General features: G+C 36.4%; 1 protein-coding gene across 3 annotated transcripts in view; it reads right to left on the minus strand.

The window, feature by feature from the left end:
* Positions 1-371: 371 nt before the first annotated feature.
* Positions 372-24,041, minus strand: part of gramd2aa (GRAM domain containing 2Aa) — a 36,509-nt gene continuing 12,839 nt past the window's right edge. Inside the window, exons 3-13 of one of the 3 annotated variants that reach the window (XR_013820417.1) lie at positions 19,471-19,528; positions 16,534-16,606; positions 15,020-15,123; positions 13,710-13,808; positions 10,878-10,949; positions 10,725-10,787; positions 9,461-9,638; positions 6,970-7,063; positions 4,302-4,409; positions 2,277-4,211; positions 372-920 (exon numbers count right to left, since the gene is read on the minus strand). Coding sequence is in view for 2 of the 3 variants with exons in the window: in XM_079864942.1 (XP_079721068.1) it covers positions 4,208-4,211; positions 4,302-4,409; positions 6,970-7,063; positions 9,461-9,638; positions 10,725-10,787; positions 10,878-10,949; positions 13,710-13,808; positions 15,020-15,123; positions 16,534-16,606; positions 19,471-19,528; positions 19,642-19,670 (882 nt within the window). In the remaining variant the exon portion in view is untranslated. Of the gene's footprint in view, positions 921-2,276; positions 4,212-4,301; positions 4,410-6,969; positions 7,064-9,460; positions 9,639-10,724; positions 10,788-10,877; positions 10,950-13,709; positions 13,809-15,019; positions 15,124-16,533; positions 16,607-19,470; positions 19,529-19,641; positions 19,716-24,041 lie in introns of those variants that run through there. The other 2 variants (XM_079864942.1, XM_079864941.1) reach the window with 2 other exon arrangements.

Consider the following 24,041-nt stretch of genomic DNA (forward strand, 5'->3'; position numbering starts at 1 on the left):
TTGCACTGAAAGTGACAGAAGTGCAAATATTACAACTTACCCCATATGCGGGGTTAATGTAACAGAGGGGTTAGTTGTAACACTTGTGTGTAACACACATAAATCAGTACTATTTTATCTGTATAGTTTGATATTGTTTGTACATCTGTATAGATAGATATCCATACATCCATCCCTCATCCAATCATCCTTCTTTTATGGATCAATATCATGGATAGAGATATAGGAAAGGGCTGCACAGTTTTGCAATAAATAAATAAATAAAATCATCAAATATTGTAATTGCTATTGAATTGTATTTGTGTGTGGCAGCTGCATGCAAAATTATTATTAATAATAACAGTAATAATAATAAAAAACGAGCTCAAAATCACATTTTAAGGGTTTATTGCATGAAAAACAGGCTTCTTAATAAATAAACAAGTGATCAATGCATAGTTAACAAATGTGAAAGAAATCATATTTTGACATTTAAATTCCAACATTGTTTGTGAAAGTCCAACAAAGTTAAATGTGGCAAAATAAATATATAAATAAATACTCAAACCTGAAAAGTTGTGTGGCTCTCTGTTTCCATTTCATTATCGGGTTAGTTCATTACCCAACTAACCCCACTGTGTAAAAAAATAGTTTAAGCCTAGCTAACAGTTGCTGACATCTTTCAAAATGGTGCTATGTTTTAGCCAACAAGACAGTGATTGAGGTAGTTAGATTTGGTGACGAACACACCCAACTCAGAAACCGAAAAAAACGTATCTTATCAAAACTTTCCACAAATCCGCGGCAGACCGTCTTCTGGCAGTGAGAGAAAAAGAGTGGGAACACAACCTGCTTGACCCTGACTAACTATGTAAAAGGTCCGTGTTGCATTTAACCCTGCGTTAGGTTGTGCCCAGCGCTCCCCTACACCTGGCTGCAGCCTGCAGATCGGGGCGGGGCTGCACACAGGGGTGTAATTTGTGGGGGGGTTAGGGGGGAGATAACCCCCCCAATATTTAAATCTATGCATTACAACCCCCTCAATATGTATACCATGATCACATGAAACATATGCAGAACCCAAACTTCAACCCCCCCAATGTTCAAACCAAATCTACGCCCTTGGCTGCACATATAGCCCCGCCCCACACTTACTCTGATTGGCTCATTCGTCTTTAATAGATATACATGATAGAAAATAGTGTTCTTAGTTGGTGTAGGTCAGATAAGTGCATGGATAGATGAGCGAATGTAATCAATCAAGTTAGAAAACTGTAAAAGAGAGGTTTCTAATGCCACATAAGATTAAATTGGTTAAGTTTAGTTTAGAGCACAATTAATCTGAGAATATGTGTCAAATTCTGTGTCTTATTCAAGGACGAGTAGTGGACTTAGTGTCTAAAATGCGTGCGCACAGTTCAGTTGAATGATAAATAAAAAAAAAATACTTAATGCTGTTAAGCTGAATTTACTAAACTGTTTGCTGAAATAACCACAACATAAACAGCAGCTCTGAATTAAAAACGCGCTGTTTATCTGCCAGTCAGATTCGCGTGAAAGTTCTTTCCGAATCATGCCAGGTACAGATAAAAAAGTTCTCGATTTCGTCACTTTAAAATAACGAGGAACAGATTTTTTTTTTTTCTGAAATAAAGTGTAGCAAAAATTCTGATATTATGCTCAATGTGGTGAAGAAAATAAAGCTTCATACACACATAAACAGATAACACGGCAGACACATTATCCTATTGCAGTGTTATTTAGTTATCATACAAATGCATGATCAATAACACCTTCTGTAACTATAGGGATGTCTTGTCATGTTACTGACAATGATACTGATACATAATTTTCATTTCCTTTCTCACACTATGGTGATATGAAATAATAAAAATATCATAAATCATTTAGCCTAATTCATAATTCATTCCTACCTGAAGACTGAACCTCCTGCTGTGGATAATCAACCAATTCATTTTTAGAAATGTTGTGGGGTCGTTCGTACGTTAGCCTAAAGACCAGCTTAATTTATCAAAACAATCATTTAGGGATGTTGCGAGTTACAGGTTAATGCTTTTTTTTCCCTTCTGTGCATTATAATGAAGACTTTGTGAAATTGCACAGCTCTTACAGTTTTTTTTAAATGACACACTCCTTCCTACACCAACTATGAACACGATTCTCTATCACGTACGCCTATGAAAGACGACGGAGCCAATCAGAGTAGGTGTGGGCGGGGCGACACGTGCAGCCCCGCCCCGATCTGCAGGCTGCAGCCAGGTCTTTCTCGTTGAAGCGCTTCGGAAATCAATGTTTGTCTCTTTCACTCAGTAGCCTATAGAAGGATCTTCGGAACTTCAGTGTGCTGAAGAAGATTTGACTAAAACAGGAAGGAAAGTTACTAAAATACACAAAATAAGCTGCATGCATGTAAAGGAAAAAATGCTTTGTTATACAGCAGCAGATTCAACACACACACTGTGGTCGTGTATTGGGGAATGTGTTATTGAGAGGTTTGCGAAGGTTCCACTATTTTAGCAATGTGAGCAAGTGCAATTGTGTCATGTTGACCACTAAATGATTGTTCAGTAAAGTGTTCAGCATTTGTTTTGTGTCTGCCTCATTAATAGCTATTTGTTATTGTAAAGCAGTTTCCCACCGTGACCTTTTAACTGTAAAAAAAAAACATCTGGGGCCAGTTGCATAAACTTAGCCACCTGTGCCTTAAGAACTAATTTGACCACTAGAAATCAGTCAAGACAGAGGTAACCAGTCTTACTTTTCTGATTCAAATAAGACCATCTACCTTTTTATGTAACTGACTTTAAAAAGTAAGCACCAGCCTTGAAGAAAAAAATTTAGATGACTTACTTTTAAGACTAGTCTGAGCAGTTTATGCAACTGGTGTCACAACCACCATGCTGGATCTTTTCTCTGCATTTTGCATTTCTGTTTGACCAGCAGATGTCCTCAGTGGGCATATTCTGCACATTGCATTTTTTATATATATTTGGTGTAATATATAGATGAATTTGTAGCAGAGCTTAACACTTACGTCCACATTCACTCAAGTAAAAAACATATAACAGGGTTCCACATATGAAAATGTGGATGGAGCATATGAAGTTATCATAATATCATAAATTAATCATATTAGTCATTAAAAAAATGAAATTAGAAAATGATGTGGTAAGAGCTGTTATTTTGCATTAAAATGAAAAAAATCTTTGACAATTGAGATTTATATTTTAAGTAGTCTGCTATACTGTTATAAAGATCTCATTGGTTTACATATCAATCCATCACAATTTCATCTTAGTTTTTGACAATATAAATATCAACAATCCTCCTCCTTGAGTGCGAGTCTGATAAAAACCTGATTTATCAAAAATGTTACTCAAAAAAAAAAAAAAAAAAGCACATTTTTGGTAACTTTTTTTAATATATATTTTGTCTAAAGATTTAATAAACTGTTCCATTTCAAAAAATTATATTTTTCTGACTATTATTTCATATGTCAGGCTTTACATGGTTAAGTATATAAAATCTGCACAATATGCTTTAGGAAACAACAACAACAACAACAGCACAATGATAACCTTAAGACAGTACATGAAACTATACATGCACTATTTTATTGTCCATGAATTCAACAGCTTCAAGATTTACTTGAGTAAACATTCATTATGCCATAAACATTCCGCCCAGGCGTGAACACGGTAAACCTTATCACACAACCTGATCAACCTGTACATGATAGAGATTTTCAGGTCAACTAAAATCCTATTGGAAGAGCTAGAACATGGCTTGCATATCAATAAATAAAATAATCTTATCCAAATATACTGCATTCGATCCTGAGCTATACATATATTCAAGAGATTTACAACCTATTGAAAGTCATTTGACTGGTTGGATGTAAAGCGACTGATACATTAGGTGACGAGTGACCACAAACAGGGGAAGCAGAGCCCTTCATCATGTTAATAATGCACAAGTAGCGTAGGCTGGTCGGGTCCTTTCTTCTCGAGTCCAGTAACACACAAGGACTATTTGAGAACACTCGCAGTCTTCAGGCTCATTGTCAACGCAATCCGAGAAAGACTTTGCATAAATACGTGAGTTTGTTTGCATAGTTGCAAGGTGGCCACAGAGAGAGAGAGAGAGAGAGAGAGAGAGAGAGCGCCAGCGCCGGAAGACTTTCCTGTGGACATCTGACCGTGAGTAGTTACCTGTGTGTGGACAGACAGACGGACACACAGCACTGGTGAACGAGCTGTAAGACTGGCGTGAATGATGTAAGAGAGTGTGGGATCACATACCTCTCTCTGAGAGTCAGTGCAGGGTTGTTGCTGAGGAAAGAGAGCTGCTGCTCCAGGCTACACACACGGAAGGCCAGGTAACACGACGACAGGATGAGCAGGATAATGCTGCGGGACAGAAGGCACATTTCAAAGGGAAACCCAAGACCAGAAGAACTACAGCGTGAGCGATGAGTTAACGGAGAGCCGTATGAATGTTCGGATGGACACTAGATGGCAGCGTTGGTCATTCATATCTAATGGAAACAACTATTGATATCTTGGTTGCTCAAATAAATTAAATAAAAACACTTCATTTAATTTTATATTCATAAATATTATTCCTAAAAAAAGTAAGCTATACCTAAATATTATAATGCCAAAGAGATTGAGTTTTGGAATTCTCAAATTAAAATTATTTTAATATATTATAATTTAATTGTATTGTTTTATTATTATTATTATTATTATTTTATATTATTTAATATATTATTATTGTTAGTTGTAGTAATAGTTACAATTATTATTAAATATTATTAATTCTCAACTGAAGAGCAGAGGACATAAGCAATTTTTTTTTATATATTTTTTTTTATATATTATTTTTTAATTGTATTATTTTATAATAATTATTATTATTAATTTATTAATATTATTTTTTATATATTATTATTATTATGTTATTTAACTTTATAATTTTTTATATTATTTAATATATTAGTAGTAGTAGTAGTAGTAGTAGTAGTAGTATTAATAATAATAAATTATATTATTTCCTTTTATTATTCATTTTTTCATTATATTTTTATTTATTTATTATTAGTATTTTTATATTGAATATGAGTTTCATATATTTTCTTTAATTTTGTCGTTTATATAGTATAGGCATTAAGCACACAAAGGTAAATAGTTGAAATCTAATGTATTGTTTTAATATAAAGGTTGTTCTGAAAACTTTTAAAAAACTCCTAATATATTTGTTGGATGAATTTGTTGATTCATAATAATTTGCGGTTCCCGAGATGTCATCTTGTTCTGTTAAGTGTGTTGTTTCCACTCCTGGCGTGCGCATGTGGAGCCAGTTTCCACACGTGAGTTATTGCGGCCGCTCCACATTATTCCGGCTGGAGCCGATGGGGACGGATTACTGGAACAGGTGGACTGGCAAACACACACAAGTTTGAGTGACAAAGTAATGAGAAAATCTCCCCTGCCTCTTGATTTGATCTATTTATAAAGCCTAGAAGAAAAGTTGACTAAAAAAGTATGATAATATGCGTATATAATTTCCCAAGTATGTGTCGATCTAGATAGTTTGATTTAATTAAATACGTTTGACACGATACCCATATTAAAAATGAAAAAATACTAAAGGTGATGTGTGTGTGTGTGTGTGTGTGTGTAAGAGAGAGAGTGTGTATGGGTGTGTATGTCTGAGTGAGTGTGTGCATGTGTGTGTATGTCTGAGTGAGTGTGTGCGTGTGTGTGCTTGAGTGTGTGTGCATGTGTGTGTATGTCTGAGTGAGTGTGTGCATGTTTGTGAGTGCTAGTGTATAAGAGTGCGTGTGTGTGTGTGTGTGTGTGCTTGTGTGTGCATGGGTGTGTATGTCTGAGTGAGTGTGTGCGTGCATGTGTGTGTGTGTGTGCTTGAGTGTGTGTGCATGTGTGTGTGTATGTCTGAGTGAGTGTGTGCGTGCGTGTGTGTGTGTGTGTGTGTGTGTGTGCATGTGTGTGTGTATGTCTGAGTGAGTGTGTGCGTGCGTGTGCGTGCGTGCGCATGCGTGCGTGTGAGTATGTGTGTCCATGTTTGTGAGTGCTAGTGTATAAGAGTGTGTGTGTGTGCATGGGTGTGTATGTCTGAGTGTGTGCGTGCGTGTGCTTGAGTGTGTGTGCATGTGTGTGTATGTCTGAGTGAGTGTGTGTGTGCGCGTGCGTTTGAGTGTGTGTGCATGTGTGTGTATGTCTGAGTGTGTGTGTGCATGTCTGAGTGAGTGTGCGCGTGTGTGCTTGAGTGTGTGTGCATATGTGTATGTCTGAGTGTGTGTGTGCATGTGTGTGAGTGCTAGTGTGTAAGAGTGTGTGTGTGTGTGCATGTCTGAGTGAGTGTGTGCGTGTGTGTATGTCTGAGTGAGTGTGTGCTTGAGTACGTGTGTATGTGTGTGTATGTCTGAGTGAGAGTGTGCGTGCGCGTGTGTGAGTATATGTGTGTGAGTACTAGTGTGTAAGAGTGTGTGTGTGTGTGTGTGTGTGCATGTGTGTGAGTGCTAGTGTGTAAGAGTGTGTGTGTGTGTGTGCATGTCTGAGTGAGTGTGTGCATGTGTGTGTATGTCTGAGTGAGTGTGTGTGTGCGCCTGTGTGAGTATATGTGTGTGAGTACTAGTGTGTAAGAGTGTGTGTGTGTGTGTGTGTATGTGTGTGTGTGTGTGTGTGTGTGTGTGTGTGTGTGTGTGTGTGTGTGTGTGTGTGTGTGTGTGTGTGTGTGTGTGTGTGTGTGTGTGTGTGTGTGTGTGTAAATGATGATAAAAGTGAATTAGGTGTCCTGAAACAATACACCGGTCTCTGTGATACCACACAAGCAAATGATTCGTTTAGCCAATCATACGGTTTTTATATGGCCAATCATATAGTATTTCTAAAAGAGTAAGAATAAAGGAATGGACACACAGCGAGGATGACCAGACAAACTCACAGCAGGATGAAGAACTTCAGGAGCTGGTACTCCATCTGACCCAGTTCTGGAATCGTCTCTGTCAGGAGGAACGTCTTGGTTTCCAGACCTTGATCTGAAGCGGATCACAGAATCACAGGATGAGGAAACGTTCTGACTTACTCCAGTCTTTTCTTTCTTTAATAAATGAACACAGGTCTCATCTTAAGGCCCTGATATACTCACAGCGAAGCTTCATTCTTCGCTTAGAGGTAAAAAAGTTCAAAATACGTGAGCAGCGATATACTGTTAGCAAACATCCCGACGCCGTCCATACTGATGAGAGCGACGTTTAGATGTAAACGTAAATATGTAAATATGTGCTGTATGCGTTCCTCTCAATAACACAATAACCAACAGCGGTGAGAAAACAGCCGTTCAGAAAGCATCTGATCGTAGCCATGTGGATGTTTAAACCAGCGCTTCAATCATCTCATGTTTATTTATATAGCTCTTTATACAATAATAGATTGATTTAAAGTAGCTTTACATTACTAAAAATGTATTAAAAAGTCACTTTCAATTAGAATTACAACTTCAGTTTCTACTATAGAGAGACGATCCAGTGTGTTCATGTTTCACAGAAGATTTCCTTGTTGAAAAAGGCGGAGCCTCAGAGCCACACCCACCTATTACATCATCACCACGGACCAATGATAGTTCAAAGGTGTTTAGGTGCGAAACGAACTTCGTTTTGGTCTGATTTTGTTTGAAATGACCGTTCACACCAGTTCGCTCTTCGATTTGGCTTGAAGTACTGTATATTGGGGCCTTTAGTTGAGAGACTTTATTTGGAGAAATGCTGTATGTTGAAATAAAATGCCCAAAGAACATGTGAACCATCCATAACGGCCAAACACAGCTTTTAACATTATCCAAACAAGCATTTAAAAGTATTACATCAATTAGTCTTAAGCAGAGGCTGATATTTTAATGTTTTATCTCCACATTTTATTTAATCTCCTTCTGGGATTAATCCCGTATTGCATAATGGACCCGACTCCTGCCAGTCAACCAGCCACTCACGACACAGGCAGAGATGTGACGTCAAAGTCAAGTGATCAGCTTGTTCCCGAATGAAACAAAATCATTTAATGGACATTTTTTCATTCCATCCCAGAAACATTAGATCAAATGGGGACATTAACTTCCAGTCTGGTCTGAGAAATTAATCCGCTCATAATGCGTTTCCAACGGCAGAGTTTTACCTGGCTTTACCCTCCTCAGAAGTTCAGCACAAAAACTGACAGATTCTCTCATCAGTCGGTGGTAATTTCATTACGTCACATGTTTATTTCAGAAAGGGCCATCCAATTATTTATCTTGGAAATACATATACTTATTTATACTTATATTGTTCAATTGCCTTCAGTTTTGATGTATGTCTAAAATCTCATAATAAGTCAAGAAAGACATTAAGGTTGATATTCCTCGTCTCATTTCCAAGTTATAGTTATACATTTTGTTAAATGCAATAGATCATGTAGGTATTTCATGCACTGTGCACAGTATATACACATTACATATTCGTAAGTGTTAGTTATTTTAGTTGATATTTTGTTTTAAAAGGTTATATTTATAGTACCAAAGAATTACTTTTCTTTGACCTTTCCGATTGTTCATGATTACTAGAGATTTTATTTTTAAATCACTTTATAGAGATTTCTGAGGTCAAGCAGCAATCTTCTGAATGAATGGATTTAATGCACAATACAGATCAACTGACAGACATCATGCGGCTTTTGCTTGAACGTTCACAAAGAGCATTATCTATCTGAAATATTCCCGAGCAGATTTCTCTATTCAACTATTGACTTTTCAATGACTTCCTAAGATTTTCCTTGTGTCCATGACTTGTCCTGCACACTGCGTGTTACTGGTGTAAATTTAACAAGGATTTACTTCGAAAATAATCTGATTACAGAACACACACAACACTGATAACGTGATATACGTAAAACATCCTTTAATCTATACTATTTAACTAAACAAACAAAATACAGAAGAAACTCGAAAAATTTGAATATCGTGCAAACGTTATAATTTTGATGATTATGGCTTACAGCTTATGAAAACCCCAAATTCAAAATCTCACAAAATTTGAATTTTACATGAAATCAATAAAAAAAAAAAAGATTTTAAATACAGAAATGTCGGCCCTCTGAAAAGTATAATCATGCATATGTATATTTATATATATACTAAATATATTAGTTTCACCTTTTAATTTGAATTACTGAAATACACGAACTTTTGCACGATATTCAAATTTTTCGAGTTTCACCTGTACATCTGAAATATGCAATACTGACAATTTTTATAACTTCTAACCCATCGTTACCCCTTTCAAAAAAAGTTGTCAGATTCATACATACATGACATATACATGCTACTCCCAGGTACTTTACAGAATACCACATACCATTGCCCATAGTATCAAACATGTAAGTATGTTTTTTGGCGGGTCACTCACCCTCCAGAGGCTTGTCTGTCTGGAAAGGGGCGTCTACGGCACTCAGGCTGCTGGTGGAGTTTCCCAGTAAATCAGGAAGAGAAGAAGACACGGACACGACTGATGGCTTCCTCCTCCACTTCAGCACCGGAGGAAACTCGTCTGGGACAGGGAAAACTTCAGGGACGGGGAACTCATCCTACACCACCACATGGAAGTACAGGACACACTAAGAATGAACTGCGCCCAGTGAAAACGCACACATCCCTTTTATATAAACAATCATTTACAGCCTGCATTTGTCGGGAGGTAGTATTGCGCTAATTTGAGACTAAATGCACAAGGCGCAGAGTTTGCAGCTAATTTACGCGCAAAGAGGCGCAAAACATTCATGTAATACTTCTAATAAACTGATATGTTCTCCTTTTCCTTCCCTGTTTCTACCTCGGGATGGAGTAACTACAGATCACGTCATCTCCAGATTGCATCCAATGTTTTCAGGCGACGCGGACAATTGTGAAGATTTCAGATGACGGGAACTCTGAAATCGACACGCAAAGCTTTCAAATATTATCCTAATATTGTCATTTTATCCTTATATTGTAATCAATATAAGCACAAGTTGTAATTGCGCAAGTTTTTTGTCTGCTTAACTGAATAAATATCTAGTTCAGTCGTGAAACTCTAGGGGGCGCAGGCCAATCTGCAAGCAGTCACCAGCTGATTGGCCTCTTCTGATCCTGCAGCCAATGATATTGCTTGCTCAACATTTAAACATTTAAATAGTCTGTTTCAGTGTTTGCTGTAGGCTAGTCCTTTCAAAGCTCCTCTGAGACCCTCCACCTCCCCAGCTCCACCTGCCTAGATCTGTTACGGGATTTATTAGCAGTATTAGCATCCATACTTGCTCTGCAACATCTAGTTCACCAAGACCAAATACATTAACATTACCTTATTCAATAACGTAAGAGTTTTCATGATTAAAATGACGTATAACTAACCACACAACATGTATTATTTAATAGCAGTATATGCACATTCCTTTGATACACTCATCTCTGGCTGATAACAGAATACTTGTAACACTGAAACAAGCATTTCTGTAAAGCTGTTTTGAAACGATATGTATTGTATTGGTGTTTAAAGAACTTCTGCCAACGTGTGTTGTTTTTTAAATGTGCCATACAAGTAAAATCACTATAATTAGTATGCGGATGTTATGCACGAAAATGTAACATGGTAAATGTTCTCCAGAAGCCAGATCAATCTAGACTCTGAAACGTACCAGAGATAAAGAGTTAGGCTCCTCCATGTACTGCCTGAGGCTGAGGATCTTCTTCCCATTGACCTGTACGACAGATAGCAATACAACACACTTGTTATTAGGCTAATGCTGTTTATATAACGATCCAGCCCATGGGTATAGAGTAACTCTCACCTGTAGATGTGTGCAGATGCGTCTCAACACATCATAGACGCTGTCTCTGGACAGTAGAGACACAAACACGTACTGTGCAAGGAGAGGACACAAACATATCAAAACATTACAATACATGGTGGATGTGGCATGTCAACCAACATTCCTGCTGGGAAACCCAGCTAAAACCAGCTACTGGTTTTGAAACATGTTAGTTTGGTTTCAAACTGGTCCAAGCTGGTTAACAGTGGGGGAAAACAATCAAAAAATAGCTACCGTTTTCCAAAACATGAAAGCTGGTGAACCATCTGGTCAACCATCTAAACCAGCTTGAAACACACTCTCTTATATATAATGTTTTTACAGTGATGCCAAGAACCATTTTTAGTTCCCCAAAGATCCTTTCAGGGATCAGTTCTTAAAAGAACCAATATTTTCTTGGTGTGGAAAATATTAATAATCTAAAGAAACCTTTTCTACTTTAAAAAAGAACATTTAGTGCAATGGAAAGGTTCCATGGATGTTAAAGGTTCTTAATGGAACCATTATATGCCAATAAAGAACCTCTATTTGTCCATGTTCCAAGACACATTTACCACCTTACACTGATTTTTCAGCAGAGATTAGAGATTAAGACAAACCACTCTGGTTTAATTTCAAAATGTAGCGACATATAATCTCACTACCAGGAAAAGGATCACTAAGAGTGTGTGAAAGCCGATCCCATGGATTAATTCAAAGCAAATGCAACCTTCAAGTGGAGTGGGGAAAATATTGAAATTATGTGCACATGAATGACCAAATAAATTCCCAATGATACCCGACTTCAGAAGGTGCATGTTGACCTGTAAAATATCTGAAAATATGTTTGCAAACGACAGTGGATAGAAGTGGAAGTTATATTTCAATATGCTTCATGCAAATTAAAGTCACCATGAAATAAAAATTGACCTTTTTTTATGGAATATTGCAGTATTTATTATTTTAAATGATTTATCCGTGCAAATCGTTAATTAAAATATCTTCCCCTCCCTCTTGCAGCGACATGACGAAGGCGGGGCAACCTGTCACTCACATGAGATCGACCAATAGCAAACCACAACCATCAAATAAATTCCCCACGGACAAAATTAAGTCTCGCCCTACATTTTGTTCGAGAAGCCGTTTAACTCAGATATACGTCACAATTGATTATTTGCGAGATGCCATGTATAAAAAAGAATATAGGTTGTGTAAAAGAGATGCAAGTGTATTCACTTGTTTATCTTTAAAACACAAGAAAGAGAATTTGCCACCATTGAATTTTATGATTCAGTTGCTTCTGAATTTTGATTCCAACTTTAATTCATTGTAGTTGCAATACCAAAGATTTTACCAGGTGCAGTTCAAGGCAGCAATACTCATTTTTCACAATGTCGTTTTGTTCTGCTTTTACCGAACAGGAAGTAAATGACTGCTTTTGAGAACTATAGAATTACAGGCATTAATTGTCATCGCAATCTCCAATAAAACTGCTCTTAACACTCTTCAACATGAATACCATGCTCATATCCGCTCTGACAAGTTCTACAGTAATATGAGCTAACTGAAGTTTTAACTGAAAAGAATCTGATGCCAAGTCCACTGACCCTCCCAATGGAAAGAAAAATCACATGAGATGTCAGAGAATTTCCTCTAGAGTTGAATGAGTGTGTGAGTGTGTGCAAAAGACAGAAATCTTAATGGCACATTTTTCATTAAATTCTTTCAAGACTAAATGATAGCTGTGTTTATAGCTGTATAATCTTGCTACAGTGTGTCAACAATTGTCTCTATTTGTATGTATTGATATGGAATTTTAGGAGAAACTTCTGAGACAATAAAAATCCAATCTCCTGAGCAATGGTTATCCTCTGGAAAAGTTTTCAACTTTTTATGGCAATGGGATGGAAATTAGAGTAAATGTGACTTTTGCTTCTCCTGAGAATTTTTACAATTAATGTGCAACATGCAAACAATAAAGTGTTACTTGTTTCCGTCACTGACTAAAAAATAAAAAAGGTAATTGCGAAAATTAAATTAAACTTAATTAAACTTTTTAACTCGCAATTCTGACCTTTTTTCTCAGAATTGTGTAATATTAACTTTAATTAATTTAAAAAAGTCAGTCTTTTTACCTCAGAACTAGACTTTATAACTCGCAATTGGCGAGTTTATATCTCAAAATTCAGAGAAAAGAAGTCAGAATTGCGAGATATACTCGCAATTGCGGGGAAAAAAAACACAATTATGTTTAAATTGTCTTAAAAATGATTATTTTTCATTGTTTTATTCCATGGCGGAAACAAGCTTCGATAGTTACTTGCCATTTCTTTGAAATTATTTTGTGAAAATTGTTTCAAAGCCAATTTTTTTCAGTGCAATAATCTCTCGTTTCTCCTCTAGAGATTCAAAAGAGCTATAAAAATAATCATATTTGCCAAGATACCAGAGTCTGCAATCAAACCTCAGAGATTGCAATAGGAACTAAAGTTTCCCATGAAGACAAAATTATCTGAGCAACGATTTCAACATTCGTTTAACCTCTGATATACCATCTGATCATCCGTTCTTTGCACTGCTGAATAATGGGTTTACTTTCTAAACCAGTGTTACCAACTGTACCTAACAAGAATTAAACAGTTCACTAAACAAAAAGGTATACAATGTGTGATAAATGCTGACAAAATCCAAGTCAAGGATTCATGCTGTGACCTGGAGTCTCAGTGTTGCAACTATTTGCATTTCCAGTGTTTTGCAGCAGCGCAACATGTGCTGACTAAGCTTTGTATTTCAATCTGCCGGTCGGTGACCTGGAACCCAGTGGAAACGCACCTTCTGACTGCTGTCTGTGGTGATAGCCAAGCCATTGGGAACCAGACCTGCTGTCTTATGTTTCTTCACCATCCGCACAGACGCAACAGGAATGGCCACCTGAGAGGCGAGAGAAAGTTCTGTGTTTCAAAGTGCATCTTCGCTTACCGATTCTTGCACACAACATTTTCCCTCTCAAGGATGGAAACTGGACCAGCTTCATCTAATTACTAAATAAAGCAGGTCACAAAGGAACGATATAACATTACGCTTAATTCAGCATAACAAACTGCAACATGGCAGCTGAAAGTGAACAAAACACCATTGATCTATATGATTATTTACGATTATCATCTATATCATATTTGAATTACTGATATCATACTTTTCACAGGTTTTATAATATTTGTCAATTATACAGTAACAGGATTTAGTACAAAGTACACTGGAATTGATACTACCAAAACATTCCCAGCTATTTATTGAAATTATGAAATTAAGCTATGACAGGGCTAATAAAAATGTAACTTTAGGGTTAAGGCTCGTTTACACCAAGAATGATAACTATAACGATAACTATATTAGTGTCCACACCAGCGGACGATCTCATTCTGTTTATTCTAAACATCTGTAGCTTTAAATGCTCAAGCACTTTAATGCAGGATGGATTCTGATTGGCTGTCAGTGTTTTTATCATTCATCAGCTGGAAGAAAAAAAAAATTATAAAGTGATTCCAATGGTGCCAATAACTATAATGATAAGGTAAAGATAAAGTTCTAAAAATCATTCTAAATATAAAAGAATAGCAGAGTTCACACCACAACAATAACGATAACGGCACAGAGAAACAATATCAATTAAATCACTTTCACAGTCATTTTTTTTTTCAGCTGATGACCGATAAAAAACAATGACAGCCAATCAGAATCCAGCAGACTTTAGAGAGCTCAAGGTTTTAACGCGGCAGGCGACAAAACTGTAGCGCGCTTAGAATAAACAGAACGATATCGTCCGCTGGTGTGGGTGCTACTATTGGCCTAGTTATCGTCAAGTTATCTTTATAGTTATCAATCCTGGTGTGAAGCTGTGAACAGGCCTTAACCATAAAGAAAGTTAACCCAGGGTTTACCCCGGGGTTTACAATGACCCACGGTTAACTAGTTCAAGTGTGAAAAGCCCTATATTGTGGTAATAGGCTTTAGTTCTTTGCGTACAGTGGGAAAATACAGCTTCATATAACGTTCAGTTTTCAAATCAAACATATGCCACCGTTTCCAGGGAATGAACCTTCTAGTCGTGTCTCTGATCATAAGCTGAGGATGTGACTCACCTTGATGTCTTTACCAAAGAGGTTGGCGTAGAAGCACAGCCAGTTTCGAGAGATGTAGAGTCGGCCTTGCAGGAGTATGTCCCGCAGCAGGGCACAGGAGTACACTAAAGAAGAGGTCACAAGTGCACTTACTCAAGAGAACTGAAGTATGCTGATCAGATTATGTCGTCGTTTCACTTCAATGACGGCTCAAAGCAGTTAAAATGCGGATAACAACATTATCAAACATCAAGATGAACCAGCAATACACTGGGGTTCAAACACCAAAAATCTGGGATTCCAAATATAATGTAATCCTTGAAGTAAAGTTTTAGGATTATAAAATATTTGGAATACAAACAAAGTTATGACTTGATGAAGATTTTGCATATTACTGGATAATATGATCAGCAGGTTTTACATAAACTTGCATTCGTGCAGCTCTAGGTTCACACTGTTAATCAATTAAATGAATGTGCATTTATGTACATAAACTTCTCACGCCAGTTATTATGATTGTGAATTGTAAATAATATTATAAAATATGTAATATAACAATATGCACTACGGTTCAAAAGTTTTAGATTGGTACGTTTTTTTAAGTCGCTTCTGTAGCCTAACAGTAGCCTATAGTGTGTAATGTTAGACAAGCTTTATATTTCAGATAAATGCTGAGCATTTGAACTTTCTATTCATCAAATAACCCTGACAAAAAAATGTAACAACTGTTTTCATCATTGATAATAATCAGAAACGTTTCTTGAGTATCAAATCAGCATATTATTATGATTTCTGAAGGATCATGTGACACTGAAGACTGAAGCTGGAAATTCAGCTTTGATCACAGGAATAAATTACACTTTACAATATATTCACATACATTTATTCATTTACATTTATTCATTTAGCTGACGCTTTTATCCAAAGCGACTTACAATTGCTATATATATATGTCAGAGGTCGCACGCCTCTGGAACAACTAGGGGTTAAGTGTCTTGCTCAGGGACACATTGGTGTCTCACAGTGGATTCGAACCCGGGTCTCTCACACCAAAGGCAAGTGTCTTATCCATTGCGCCACACCACCCCCACCACATAGAAAACAGTTATTTTAAATTGTAAAAACATTTCAGAATATTACTGTTTTTACTGTATTTTTGATCAAATAAATGCAGCCTTGGTGAGCAGAAGAGACTTCTCTTACCAAACTTTTGAACGGTAGTGAATATTGTTTAGACTAAACATTTTCTTAAAAATAATAATGCATGTAAATTAAACTGAAACTTCAAATGTTTATTAAATTATAAAAATGCAATAATTTGGAAGCATTTTCACAAGTGGTTTCTGATATTTGCCCCTTTCTGTATTTAATAGACAATTGTATTAACAATGCGCAAATTTCACATAAACCAAAACAAGCACCACTATTGAGGAAACTAGAGCTGCACTATTAAGAGTCATTTCACAAGGTCACTTGACAAGGAGATGCTAAACAGAAGAGGTTGCAGTATAGAAGGAGAATGACACCGAACGTACCCTTCATGAGAAGCTCGTCTTTGGGAACGCTCTGGAAAAGCTTGTGGAACTGCGCATTATACTTGCTGACGGTCTGTGAGGAAGCAGAGGACAGAGAAATCAGCTGTTTCGCACAGCTCTTCTGCAGCCTGGCTCTCTCTCGTAAGGGATGCGAGCTCTGCACCAAACTGAGCATGCTGACACGACACACACACTCCACACGAGCCGAGAGACAGTGTGTGTGCTGCAGTTACACTGTCCCGGGACCCGAGAGCCAGCTCAGCTTCAGCTTCAGCTCCGTCCTATTCCTGTGAGTGAAGTAAACAGCGTCTCTTCTTCCTTCACAAGCGTGTCTCTCTCTCTCTCTCTCTCTCTCTCTCTCTCTCTCTCTCTCTCTCTCTCTCTCCGCAGAAGAAACACCCACTGCACCTCGACGGAAAAACTTGTGGGCTTGTTTCTAGCGCATTTGTCTTCACTGGTGTGTGTGTGTGTGTGTGTCTCACTCTTGCTTCCTGCAGCTCAGAGCGTCTCACTGATGCATTTGGATGATGTTCATTAAGTAGATGGGCTGATCCAATCAGGAGTGCACCGTGAATGTTTAACCCTGAGTGCATTATAAATGATTTATCAGTGCACATCATCTTTTTTATTATTTTTTTTTTATTCATGTGGTCTCGTAATCTTTAAAGGGATAGTTCACCCAAAAATGATCCCATGATTTACTCACCCTCAAGCCATCCTAAGTGTTTATGACTTTCTTCTTTCAGACGAATACAATGATGAGTTATATTCTGGCTCTTCCAAGCTTTATAATGGGAGATAATCCCATAAAAAATAATCCATACCACTTAATGGGGTTATTAAATGCCTTCTGAGGGTTTTTGTAAGAAAAATATCTTTATTAGCTATAATAACTAGCTTCCAGCAGAAGGCCGACTCTGGTTATCTCTGTATGTAACCTATATTTTAGGCAGCAATGAAACAAAATATGTTATAAAACATCACTCTGCCTCTTTTCATTTTAACAATCATATTAATAGCCATACAAATGTGGTTCAGGCAACAAGTAGCATATAGCTTATCTTCACTGCATGACTATTTATAACAAAACGAAATATAAAACACAACCCAGCCTCTTTTAGTTTACATTTTAAAAATATTAAACATATTAATATGTGGTTCAGGCAATATGTGCATAATGTATTCTGATTAGTTTCACAGTAATTGAATGAAATATGACATAAAACACAATCCTGTCTCTTTTTGTTAAATGTCAGAATTAATGATCAATTATAAAAGTATATGTAAAAGGTATAAGAAGCTATTCAATAATATTATAAGCTATACAATAAGAAATAAAGCAAACAATTCAGTCAAATGTATTAAGTCAGCGCTCTAGTAGGCTACAACAGTAAAGTTAAATAAAAAAAAGATTTGCCAGGGGACAAATTGTAGATTCATGAGACCAAAGGTCGCCTGTTAAATATACACAAGACAAATTATATCTCTTGTTTAACGACTACTGAGACATCAGAGCCAGCGGCAAACGTCAGAAGGACTAGCCGAGGAAGCGCTGTTCCAGGCGGGGTTAATAAGCGCCTGGTGATAAACTGGATCGCACAACTACAATTTTCAAATAGGAGCAATCTAGGGTTACACTTTATTTTAAGGTGTCATTGTTACAGTGTAATTATATACTTAAGTAATTACATACTTACTATAGGGTTAGGGTAGGATTAGGATTTGGTGGAGGGTTAATTGCATGTAATTATGCATCATTTACTGTTATTACTATGGTAAGTACATATGTAACAAAGACACTGTAAAATAAAGTGTTACCCAATCTTAATAAATAAACCACTGACTTGAGCTTTAAACAACTACATTCTCGCCTGAGAAACTCTTAAAACTACATTTCATGACACAATAACAGTAGTATTTTTAAATTACACGGGTTTTATCCTTCACCATTGACGCTTGCTGGTTGATGCGAGATGCATTCTGGGATACATGGCTGTCTCAAGTCAAGTAACAAGTCCCCTCTTGATGCAAGAACACGTCCGAGATTTGAACCGTACTTGAACTTTGAATTGGAACAGAACTTGTGCAGCGAATGATGACGTTTCACAAGAACACAAGTACAGACAAGAACGCGTATTGAGAAATGGCACTTGACTCAAACTTCCTGAGTAGCAAAGCTGTGGTCACAGAATCTACTCTGAAATCTAACAAAATAGCAAGGCGCCAAAATCATTTGCACAAACAGAGAGCCTTGGACACTTGAGACACAAGTAAAAGATTATACGGTATCAAAACAAATAGCATTTATTTTTAGGAAATATAGCACAGTCATTTTCTTGTGTCAGATGTTAGTGGAATGTGTTCATAATTATTATGGTTATGGTTATTCTCCTGAGCGCGCTTCATACATACACTAAAGATCACTACGACACCAGGTGGCTAAAATAATATCACAAATGCTGAGTCATTCCTTGAATGTGGTGCTTTTTCCACCTCATGATTTGTTGAACTAAATATCAGATTTTTGGAGGAGAAAATTTATTTATTTATCATATCTTATTCAAGAGACCTAAAATTGTATTGCTCTATTAGTCTCTGCTGTAACTAAAACACATCTTCCTCCATTGACAGCCATTCAAAAATATCTGTATTCTGACTAAATTAGATTAATGTAAATGTCAATGGAAAGCTTTACAGATCTCCTTTCTTGGTTTATGACCGAATAATGTCGTTTATTATACAAACAGAATCTGGGGACATAGAAAAAACATGTCTCATCTGATAGAAAATGCTTAGAAACACTGTATATATGTTCAAATATACTTTCATATTTTGACATTTTAAAATATGAAAAAGTGTCCAAATGTTTTTCAGATCACTGTTATACAGGTTAGACATTACATAATGAAACTGAATTGTATGGCATCTGGTACTTACAGATCCACGGTAGCATTTCTTGAGGTCCTCAAACGACAGATCATCTATTAGATGCAACCTGTAATATATAGAGAAAAATATATAAGAGGTTCAACCCGGATAACCAACATGATTTCGTTTAAATTAGTAGCATAGACACATGATAAAATCACATATAAAGTGAACTTATACATTTCCCCCTGTGATATGGAGTTCAGCATTTATTCTGTTAAGCGCAACAACAAAACTGAGCAAACACAGTCTTCTTAATCTCAGGGCGAACTCATGACAATTCACGATGACCCTCAGCCCTCTAAATGTGCTCATGCTCAAGCCTGAGGCAGAGAGCCGTCCCATTACATGAAGCTTATGACTGTTGCATATTCCAGATAAGAGCTCGAGACATTCACGTGACATACGAAATAGATTTTATTTTGATGGTCCCTTTAGATATTCTGTTGACTATAAATAAAGTTATACCTACATGTCTATTAACAAGGTTAGGAGTAGTAGAATAAGTTGGCATGTACTTGTAAAGTTACAGTCAGCAGAATGTCTGTTGGGGGGCATAGCAGATGTTTAGCAGACTGTCTAATACTGTAATGAATTAGTTGACATGTAGGTACAAGGTTATATATAGTCAACAGAATGTCTAAAGGGGAGCATCAAAATAAAATGTTACAGATTTTTTCACAGTTTGGTTTTTGTTTAGATATTTATGAATCAGGTGTTATGCAAACTTCTGTTATATGGTAAGCAGACTTTTTGGCTTTTTTTTTTTTTTATTGTTGTCAATGGAGGATAGGCTTATGCGCTGAATTCACTATGCTGAATAAAAAAATAAATAAAAAAATGTATTAGCCAAATTGGCTGGTGAGTGAAAAGTTCATTTTAAACCCTGGGTACAAGTATTTGCGATGGTATAAGGCCCTCTAACTAAAGTACTACAATGGGCATTCCTCAAGGGTCAGTTCTGGGACCGTTTTTTGTTTGTTTGTTTTTTTACATTTTACATGAATATTCCGTAATATTGTATAAATACTAATTGTCAAATGTACAGTACTGTGCTAAAGTCTTAGGCATGTTAATATCCCCCCCCCTCCCCCCAAAAAAATGGTTTTCGTCGGAGACGTTCCCGCAGTTCTTCTGGATTTAGTCTGTCTCAGTTTTTTCTGTTTCTTCATGTAATCACAGACGGACTCGATGATGGTGAGATCAGATCATACCGGCTGTTGTCAGACTCCTTGTGCATACACAAATCTCACTGGATTATTACAATTAATGGCAAAAAGAATGTTTGGAAATGTAAACTGATATTTCCTACTGACACACTTCAGCAAAAGATAGAAATAACTGACTTAAAACCATTTTTTGGGGGGGGGGGGGGGGTATTAACATGCCTAAGACTTGCACAGTACTGTATGCAGATAATACTGTTATTTATGCATCAGCAAATACTCCAAGTACGGTATTCAAAATGTTAACAAATCAAATTATTCCATTGTCTTGGTGGATGCAAAATAAATTGTCTAACACTATATGAAAAATGTTTCAACGTGTTCTCTAATAAAAATCAACAAATTGCTGATTTTATAATTATGACTGATCAAAATCAAACTGAGAAAGTTTAGGCATAACATTGGAGTCTCAATTACAGTTTGATCAACATCTAAAAAAAAAAAAAAACTTGAATTTGATCTTATATACCTATTAAAGGCAGCAGCCAAGTTGTACAAATATGCAATAAATTTTTTCACATCTTTTGTGTGACTACTTTGAGTCAGACTCTTTAATCCATTACTATACCAATAGCATCACTTACACCATTATACAATACCAATTTATCACCAGTATATAAACAGGCTTTTAAAAGAAGGCTTTGGATCAGAAGTCAATGAATTTGACTGAAAAATTGTTAATAGTTTAGTTCCTAAGGTTATTTGTCAATAATGAAACAAGAAGAAAAGGGAATTACTCATAGGGGTGCAAGAGGTCATAATTGGGTAACACTTTTTTTCATCAGACTAACTATAACTCTGCAACTACAAATGACATCAGAAATGAGATTATGACACCAACTCTCTTTATTCTACAGGCACATAGATAAAGAGCTGTGTTGGGAACGCAGGCACATGGAGTCCTCTGGCACAATGGCACATGTTCCCCTATCTCACTGTATACGGCTTCTGACAGGACAAATGCATCTATTATGCTTTTATCATCATTCAACATAACAGGGAACCCCGCTACACCCACACTCGTGAACACAAACATGTTTCTTTTCACACATCATTGTTCCCGTGAAGATACAATTATGTCCCCTTAGGCCGCTATTGTTTCCACTGCACTATGCAGTTGAATCCAATAAAAATGAGCATCTATTATAGATGATTCTACTGTATATTCCTTTTGTTGCCACTTGAACACAGACACAATGCGTCAAGTAGTGCTGACTGAGTTACAAACATTGGCGTGCTTTAATGTAATAAAAACAAATAGAGAGTGGTGTGTGAGGCACAAGTGTGTGTTTTTCAGAGCAACATGTGATGTGGCTTCCTGTGTGGTGTGTGAGTCGAGAATGGCACTAAATGTCAACCAAATGTGGTATGCAGTGTGTACAGAAAATATGAATTATACATGGAAGACATACTACATTTGTCTTTGACTTGGACCAACAATAAATATATTGTTTGCAGGGCTGCATACTCATTTTTGTCCAGTAAAATGAGCATTTTCCTTCTCTTAATACTACATAGAAAAACACAGGCTATGGTTTGATTTCCCATCATCCTCTGCACAAGAGCAGCACAAGAATGACAAAATAGATAAAACATCATTTACATTTACTCTTCATTATTGCATTCAAAATCAAATTGAGCTCCGGGTGAACCATTCAATTTTGCTTTTTGGATTAATGTTAAATATGTTTATTTTAACAAATGCTTTAATGCATTTTGAACAAACTTATGTCAATTAATGAAAGATTCAGCTGAGGTCATGTCTGTCTGCAAATCTGCATATTGTGTTCGGGATCAGTGGCCATTGGCTCTCGCACCTGAATATTTAAATAAGTGGGCCTTGCAAAAAAAGGAGGCTTTGGGGGACTTTTAAGTTATTGTAAACAAATGTATAGGGGTCATAGTTGTATTAACAGTTCTCTTTAGTATTACATTTGTTTTGGGTTATATTGTATAGTGTATATGGTCACCATCATGGAGATTAGTGTTCCTTCTAACCAAGTCAAACTTGTTCACAAACATTATTTTTATGTATTAAAAATCGCTTCATCAGTGCTGGATCAAAGAAATCTCAATTTAAAAAAAAAAAATAAAGTTTTGACAGTGTTCCAAACCACAACTGTTTACTTGTAACGATTTGCTCACTTAATTGAGGTCAAAAATGAAATGCAACATCAAAACAGGGATGCACTGATATATTGGCAGATAAAAACTATTGGCCATCGCTTTGTTAAGAAACAAAGTCTCATCTTTCAAATTCTGTCCATTTTATCATGAAATTCAAACAATAAATGGCATTTTGACGCTCTTACATGTATCGCGACAGATCGCCATAGCACCTCAGTTCAAGCAGCAGCGCAAGTCTTTTCTTCCACTTTACTACAAGTTGTAGCGCTAAAAAACATGCATGAATATCGAAAGCTATGCTGAAAGATACAGTACAACTCACCGAAATGTATCACATCTCATGTCTCATGTACTTTAAGCTATACTTCTTTCCACTCCCTTTCGAGCAACTAGTATTAGTGTAAATATATGGATATGTGTATCAAAATTGTAATGTGTGTGTGTGTGTGTGTGTGTGTACAGGTACACATGTGTATATGTATATGTGTGTATATATGTGTATGTGTATAGTTATTATTTGTAATGTATATGTGTGTATGTATGTGTATATATATGTATGTGTATATGCATATGTATGTATATGGGAGATAAACTGTGCTATGTTTTTATATATATGTATATATATATGTTTTTTTTTATTGCTCGAAATAAACTTCAATCAATCAATCAATCAATCAAAATACTCGCCCAATCAGTGTTTCAACCAATAAAACAGCTTGTTAACAATGACACTTGATGTTGGGAAAAGTTATTAAATGTTCACAGTTCGTTAGCTAGCTATAAAAACACTAAAGAGGAGCTTATTTACTGTTAATCATATATATATGCTTGAATAAATTTGTAATGAAGACAAGTGCTAATGAAAACTACCTTATGTGCAACTGAGCTGTATGCAAACATTTCAGGTTTTTTGTGTAATTATTATATCTAAAAAAATAAATAGCAGTTGAATATAATAGCTCTGTTATTAATTTTAACCTCTAATATTATAGTAAAGAGTAATGAGTTTCCCTTAAGAAAATCAAACTACCGGTATCGACAGATATCATTCAGAATAATTGTTCAACCTGTTTTAAATAGGTTTGGCTCTGGTATCTGGTATCACGCCATACACAGACTGAATTATGGACATCCACGTGACATGTCTCGCATTAATAACCATTCATTTCAGCTGCCACAAACTACTTTAACCTCTTAAGTGTCACCGGCCCACCGGTGGGCCCAAAA

The sequence above is a fragment of the Squalius cephalus genome (genome assembly GCF_949319135.1).
Source record: "Squalius cephalus genome assembly, chromosome: 3".
NCBI lineage: Eukaryota > Metazoa > Chordata > Actinopteri > Cypriniformes > Leuciscidae > Squalius > Squalius cephalus.